Source organism: Pipistrellus kuhlii, unplaced genomic scaffold, assembly GCF_014108245.1.
Source record: "Pipistrellus kuhlii isolate mPipKuh1 unplaced genomic scaffold, mPipKuh1.p scaffold_m20_p_12, whole genome shotgun sequence".
Classification (NCBI taxonomy): domain Eukaryota; kingdom Metazoa; phylum Chordata; class Mammalia; order Chiroptera; family Vespertilionidae; genus Pipistrellus; species Pipistrellus kuhlii.
Window position 1 is genome coordinate 5,981,076 of NW_023425427.1, and position 8,122 is coordinate 5,989,197.

Consider the following 8,122-nt stretch of genomic DNA (forward strand, 5'->3'; position numbering starts at 1 on the left):
TGCTCAGCGGTTAGAATGTCCCTTCCCTCCACCCCCCACCCCTACAACCCTTTCCACACACACACACCAAAGGGTCACCAGTTTGATTCTTGGTCAAGGGAAAGTACCTAAGTTGCAGGTACAATACTAGGCCTGGTCACAGTGCATGTGGGAGGCAACCAATCAATGTGTCTCTCTCACATTAATGTTTCTCCTCTTTCTCTCCCACCCCCGTGTGTGTGTGTGTGTGTGTGTGTGTGTGTGTGTGTGTGTGTCCTCTCCTCTCTCCCTCCCTTCCTCACTCCTACTCTCTCTAAAAATCAATGGAAAAAATATCCTCAGGTGAGAATTAACAAAATCAAACTAAAAAACTTTTTACATCCAGCAGATTTTATAAGCTTGTAGATAGCAGGACCTAAAGTTGAATACAAATCCTTTTGTCCTAACAATATAAGAATAAGTTTATAGTGGCCTAATGAAACTCAGGGATACCTAGTGCCTGAAATCAAGGTCCCTGCCATTGCTATCGTTCTCTTCTAATTGTCATGAAACAACCAGCAATTCTGACAAATTTAATTTGCAATAACCTTCATATCTGTCCAGGCACACCTGGCTTTCAGCACTAACTCTTACCAATCATTTGGCTTAGGAGATCTGTACCCTTTCCACTGCCTCTATTTACATGCCCTAGTTTTCTCATGCTCAATCAAGTACAATAAACCACTTTAGAATATGAAGAATTCCTAGCATATATTAAATAAATTCATTAATTATAGCTTCTAGTAACTTATAAAGTCATTTGGTCCCAGGGGACATATTGTTTCATTTCTATCTTCACTCTGCCATCAGCACCTGACTTCTTTGTCCCAGTAACACACAAGTCACTAAAAAATGAAGATCTTTTATATGCAAGCCTACAGATATTCCAAAAAGTTCACACTAAAGAGAATCCCAGATAATAAAGTCATGCAATAACATGTCAGGTGAAAGAATTACCAATCTAACCCTTAGGTTAGTCCTAACCTTCTCAGTCAGAGCTATGATGTCTATCAGAATATGAGGCAATGCTACCTGAGGATTTTAATAAAAGTTTTTCTATCCAGACTAGATGTACTGAAGTTAACTTAGAAAAATTCTAATAAGTCTTTGGTAAGCACAAAATAAATTCCAAATGGCATTTTAACAGAAATAGATAAGAAATCCTAAAATTCATATGGAACTAAAAATAAGCCAATATAGCAAAAACAATGTTAATAATAAAAACAAAACTGGAAGCCTCACATTTCATGATTTCAAAATATATTCAAAACTACCAAATCAAAGTAGTACTGTACTGGCATAGAGATCAACAGAACAAAAGAAAGTCCAGAAATAAACCTAATAAACATGAACAGCTAATTTTCAACAAAGGCATCAAGAATACACAATGAGAAAAAAATAACTGTGGTGAGAAAACTGGATATATCCACATGCAAAAGAATGAAATTTGACCCTTATCTTACACTACTCCCAAAAATCAATTCAAAATTGATTGAAGACTAAAATGTAAGACCTGAAACTATAAAACTCTTAGAAGAAAACTTAAAGGAAAATCTTACTGACATTGGTCTTGGCAAGAATTTCTTGGATAGGACACCAAAAGCACAGGTAATAAAAGCAAAAATATACAAGTGATAATACATCAAGCTAAAAGCTAAAAAGCTTCTACAACGCAAATTAAATAATCAATGGAATGAAAAATCTATAGATTCAATGCAATGCCTATCCATTTTATAAAGCCAGCATTAACCTAATTCCAAAGCCAAATAAAGACACTACAAGGAAAATTATAGGCCAATATCTATGATGAACATAAATGATAAAATATTCAACAAAATCCTCCATCAAATCCAGTAATATATTAAAAAGATTATATACCATGATCAAGAGAAATTTATTCCAGAGATGCAAGATTGGTGCAATATCTACAAATTAATAAACATGACACACCACATAAACAAAAGGAAGGATAAAAACCACATGGTCATATCAATAGATGCAGAAAAAGCATTTGATAAAATCCAGCACTTGTTTATAATCAAATCTTTTATTAAATAGTCATCATATAAATGGAAGTTAATGTATATGAAAATTTTTGTCAGTTGAAGGTAAATAAATATGAAGGAATTAAATTATCTAGTAAAGGGACTAAGAAAATTTTGGACAACTTTTGGTGCTCACATCTCAAATAATATATTGTGCTTAACTTCTCTAAACAACAAAAGAGAAGTTTCCATGTGCAAGGATTAAGAACATGGGCTATGATCACACAGATTAGACTGAATCCCATGAAGTAGATAATACTTGGTCATTTTTAATTTATAGAAAATGACAGTGTATATATATCAAGTTATATACATTGTATGTCACATATATTATAGATACAGATATACACACATGTGTGCTATTCTGTCCCCTGCTGTACTGTGTGTGCCTACAAAATCTGTGTCATTATATTTCTACTACAGTCAGTGCATGAAATTTGTGCACGGAGCGGGTGTTCCCTCAGCCCAGTCTGCACCCACTCCAACCGGGGACCCTTCAGGGGTTGTCTGACCACCGGTATAGGCCCGATCCCACTGGGCAATTGGACACCCCTCTCACAATCTGGGTCGCTGGCTCCTAACCACTCACCTGTCTGCCTGCCTGATTGCCCCAGCCCCTCTTCCTGCCTGCCCAATCACCCCTAATTGCCCTCCTCGGGCAGCCTGATGGAGCCCCCAACTGCCTCTGCCTCCCTATCACCCTAACTGTCCTCCCTGATCTCGCCCCCAACTGCCCTCCCCTGCCACCCTGGTTGCCCCAACATTTACAGGGGACTCATACTACTTAACAAAAGGAAGACAAACAACCCAATCAGAAAATGGGCAACAGACCTAAATAGATACTTTTCAAAAGAAGACAGAAGGAAGGCCAAGAGACATATGAAAACATGCTCTTAGTTACTCTCATCAGAGAGATGCAAATCAAAACAAAAATGAGACACCAGCCAAGACAGGTTTGGCTCAGTGGATAGAGCGTCGGCCCGGGGACTGAAAGGTCCTGGGTTTGATTCCGGTCAAGGGCATGTACCTTGGTTGCGGGCACATCCCGAGTAGGGGGTGTGCAAGAGGCAGTTGGTTGATGTTTCTCTCTCATCGACGTTTCTAATTCTCTATCCCTCTCAATTCCTCTCTGTGTAAAATCAATAAAATATATATATTTTTTTAAATGAGACACCATCTCACACATGTCAGAATGGCTATCATCAACAAAACAACAAACAAGTTTTGGCAAGGATGCTGAGATTGCTGGTGGGAATTTGTTTAAAAACAGTAGCTTTGGAAACATTATCATATGCATCCTGATAATATGTACTGGTGTAAATCTAAGTCTGAAATACACCTACAGACATACTAGTACATACATATATACATACATACACAGAGAGAAGGTAAACATAGTACAATATTAACCATTGGGGAATTGGCTAAAGATTGACCAGGAATTCTTAATATCATTATTACAACTTATCTGTATCTTTAAAATCATATCAAAATAGAAAGTTGAAAAATCTTTCTTCCCAGCTGGAGCAATGCCCAAGAACAAAGCAGTCCAGGGCACTGTCCCCCAGGACTCCAGTCCCTCTTATTCTGGGACACATGACTCCCCAAAGGGCAGTCAGAAATTAGCCCAAGCTTGCGGACTTGGTTGCAGTGTCTCATTAGCAGTTAAGTGTCACCTGTGGACTGATTTCTCTGCAGCTGGTTAAGGAAAATGAAAGTCTGTAGAAGTGCCAAAGCCCCAGATATTGCTTCTGTGTGTCTGGATGTGAGGTCTCCTGAAGAAAACCTGAGGAGATGGGCAACAGTCTGGAGCAGAAGGTGTCTGAACTCACCGATGATGAGCCCAGGTGAGAGGAGCTGGAAATCTGCCCTTGGCGATGGATCTGCCTGTGTGCTAGTGGGTTCATGTGTGAGACTCTGTGTCCATGACCCTGTGTGTGTATTGTGTACACTTGTATATGTGCTGTTTGATAGTTGTGTATGTGTTTTGAATCTGACTCACAGTCTCATTTCAGCATATGTAGACCAAGTTATCAGCCTCCTGGATGTGATTAGGGACTCCTGCTTCATGTTTGTGATTGTAAACAATGGTATCACAGCTGAGCATTGGAAGTGAGACTGTTATCTCTGCTGGAGAACAAGAAGATGCCTGCCTCATCAAGAACCAAAATCAGCTCAGACAGAGCTCAGACCTCTGCTCAGCCGTGTGTTGTGCACATGTGAGCTGTGCCTGTGGGCAACACTCTCATATATGAGAGCTGGAAATTATGTTATTGATTTTCTCTGTGTGTGTGTGTGACACATGTGTATGACTGTATGCATGTGTGTTGGTGGTGGTTTAATGACTGTGCCTGTAAACTGAATAGGCTTAACTGTTCCATGCTGACTGCAAGGGGAAGGTCAGAAGGAGGAAAGTTTCATTAATAGGAGAGTGTATACTGTTTGTTGTAGTGAGTGTGGTTGGGTGTGCATATGTGTTGTGGTGTGTGTTTCTTATAAGATTACTGAATTGTTTGTACTCTATGTGGTGATTTGAGTGTTCATCAGGTGCATCATGAAGCATGTGTGTTGATGAGGATTGTTAGTATGTTTTGGGGTGAGAGGTGTATTATTGTAGGTTGTGTATGTCCAACTTTGTGTTAGTTCTGACTTGTATGTATGCATATGAGTGTTTATGAGTTGAACCACATATTGGCAGTTCTTCCTTTACGATGGAAATTTGGTCAGGGGTGACTTACATTCTCCAATCAGCAGTGTGTGTGTGAGTGTGTGTGTTCTGTATCCATGACTCAAGTGTTTCCTAAAGTGTCCTCCTTCAGGGCACCATTACCTAAGATACTCAATTCTAAGCAACACCCTGTCTCTTGAAATTGATTTGCTATTATTTTTATGAACCTGAGTGTGACTGAGTTGCTCAGAATTTTCCAACCTTTTCTTTATTTTTACTAAATACTAAATTTTTACTAAATGTAAAAATAAATACTTTATTTTTACTAAATGTGAGACATTACTTTCAGGCAGAAACAACCAACACCACGTAAACATACCACGGAAACAAACAAACTAACCATAAACTCCAGGTATCATGATGTGTAAAGGTATTGGGCAGAATTGGCATTATATAGTGATGAGATCTTGGGGAGGTTATATAAAACATTGGTCTAACTTTCACATATATAAAATGGAAAGAATGACACAAGTTTAATGAATCTTGCAGACATTCTCAGTAAATAGTTATTTCATAAATAGATCTTAATGTATTTGAGAGGTTTTTGTCAGTTGGAAAGTAAATAAACATGAAGGAATAAAATTAACTAGTAAAGGGAATAAAAGCACATTTTGGACAACTCTGTGTCCTCACAGCTCTAAAATAATATATTGTGCTTGTCTCCTAAGCAAGAAAAGGGAAGTTTCCCTGTGTAACAGTTAAGTCAATGGTTTCTGCCCTGGCCTGTTTGGCTCAGAGGCTGGAGTACCGGACTGAAGGATGGACTGAAGGGTCCCTGGTTCAATTCCGGTCAAGGGCATGTACCTTAGTTGCAGGCACATCCCCAGTGGAAAGTGTGCAGGGGACAGCTGATCGATGTTTCTCTCTCATCGATGTTTCTGACTCTATCCCTCTCCCTTCTTTGTAAAAAAATCAATAAAATATATTTTTTAAAAGAAAAAACAAAGCATGGTTTCTGATCACACAGACATATTAGACTGAACTCCATGAAGTAGCTAACACTTGGTGATTTCTAACTTATAGAAAATGGTAATACATATATATCGTTATAAACATTTCATATGATATGAAATGTAATATGTAATTACATTGTAATACATAGATACTAATACACACACATGTATTGTGTGCTATTCTGTTCCAGCTGTACTGCTGTGAGCCTGCAGAATTTGTGTCATTTATGTTTCTATTTCTTAAAAACTAAAATAGGTCAAAGAATACAAATCCTTAGAGTAGCTGTGAAGAGGTTTTAAAACCTGGGAATGTAAGGCTGATGTGTGAATTTAATTAGGAAATGTAGGTAAAGTCCTTAGCCTGGTACCCAAATGTTCATCTAAATGTTCAGCATTATTTTGAAAGATAAGTTTGTAGACTATTCTGGTTTTGAAGATATTCTGGCATCCAATGGCCACCCATTTCCAGACTGTCCCTGAGTTTACAGCTGAGGGTCAACGGGAGCAGGCAGATTCATAGGAAGTCTGACAATTCTCCAACCAGGTCCACTCAGCAGTAGAGTCTCACATTACTTTCAGGCAGAAACAACCAACACCACGTTGCAGGCTCTGACTTTCCATTCTTGCCACAGTGAATGATTATGGTTTGGCTCTGGCCTGGCATAGATGTAAACTCATAGAAGGGGGCACATTGCATTCTTATTCACTGCTGCACTTCAGTCCTTAGTAGAGGTTCTGACACAGAAGTGATATTAAAGGTAATATTTGAGTAAACAGCAAACCCCTCTTATTTCTATGTGATGAGGTCTTGTAACTACTTAGGAGGCTCAATGTGTTCCTGGAACCAGAGTGGGAGAGAGGGAAGAGGCACACATCCACAGGTGTGAGAAATTAATATGAAGTATTATATTTAAAAATGAATGGTTTTCCCAATTACGACAGTATGAGATTAGATGTCCTGTTCATCCTTTCTAAGTTCCTGAGACTCCCACACCTTCTGCATCCCCAGCAGACAGAAGAGCAGCATGAGGCCTGAGAACCAGAGCAGCGTGTCCCAGTTCCTCCTCCTGGGGCTCCCCATCCCACCAGGGCAGCAGGGCGTGTTCTTCACCCTGTTCCTGGGCATGTACCTGACCACGGTGCTGGGCAACCTGCTCATCATCCTGCTCATCAGGCTGGACTCCCGCCTGCACACGCCCATGTACTTCTTCCTCAGCCACCTGGCCTTCTCTGACATTTCTCTCTCATCTGTCACTGTCCCTAAGATGCTCATGAACATGCAGACTCAGCAACAATCCATCTCCTATGTAGGATGCATTTCTCAATTGTATTTTTTCATGCTTTTTGGTGATCTTGACAATTTTCTTCTGGCTGTGATGGCATATGACAGGTATGTGGCCATCTGTCACCCTCTGCACTACATCACCATCATGAGGGAGGGCCTGTGTCTGCTGCTGGTGGCTGGCTCCTGGATTCTCTCCTGTGGCATTGCCCTTTTCCACACTTTCCTCATGGTCAGATTATCTTTCTGTGCTGACAATACCATCATTCACTACTTCTGTGACCTTGCTGCACTCCTGAAGCTGAGCTGTTCGGATACCTCCCTCAATGAGCTGGCCATATTCACCGAGGGAGGGATGATTTTATTTTTGTGTTTTGGTGTAATTTTGGGCTCCTATATTCGTATAGGGACCATCATCCTGAGGGTCCCCTCCACTAAGAGACTCTCTAAAGCCTTGTCTACCTGTGGCTCCCATCTCTCTGGGGTGTTGTTATACTATGGGACAGTTGCAGGTATTTACTTTTTCTCCTCATCATGGGGTTCCAAGGACATAATTGCTTCGGTCATGTATATGGTAGTTACCCCCATGCTGAACCCCTTCATCTACAGCCTGAGAAACAGAGATATAAAACAGGCCTTAGACATGTGTGTCAAGATTAAGTTCTTTAAATGGTAATCATTAAATCCTCTTGTTGCAGTCAGGAGCACATGGAAATATATCTCTTAAAATTACCGAATAGTCAACATCTCCATATAACTTAAATAAAATATGCATTCTGTTGTCATGTACAGTGTAGTTAATATGTAAACTAGGCCAAGTTTGCCACATGGATTGTGAGTAATGTTACATTCCCAATTAGTAATTGTTGCTTGTTCATCACCTCATAAGATATATGCAAAATCTTATGCAAAATATATTGCACAATGATAGTTGTGGATTTGTCTCTTTCTCCTTTGAAATATGCCAGTATTTGCTTATGTATTTGTTATACTATGTTATTGATTTAGTCTCATGATTTTCTTCTGGTGAAATTTTTTTTTACTTTATTCTTTGATGCTGGCTTTTGATAGCTTCAAATTGATTGTGAGAATTTCT

The 8,122-nt window shown here is 39.5% G+C and overlaps 1 protein-coding gene across 1 annotated transcript; it reads left to right on the plus strand.

Annotated features, from left to right (window-relative positions):
- Positions 1–6,750: 6,750 nt before the first annotated feature.
- Positions 6,751–7,702, plus strand: LOC123652114 (olfactory receptor 1J4-like). Its single transcript, XM_045579890.1, has one exon. It carries the CDS (start codon positions 6,770–6,772, stop codon positions 7,700–7,702), a length of 933 nt encoding a protein of 310 aa, XP_045435846.1. The 5' UTR covers positions 6,751–6,769.
- Positions 7,703–8,122: the final 420 nt, after the last annotated feature.

What these genes read in the sequence shown, in the direction of transcription:
- LOC123652114 (XM_045579890.1), top strand. Translation starts at nt 6,770, where the DNA reads ATGAGGCCTGAGAACCAGAGCAGCGTGTCCCAGTTCCTCCTCCTGGGG.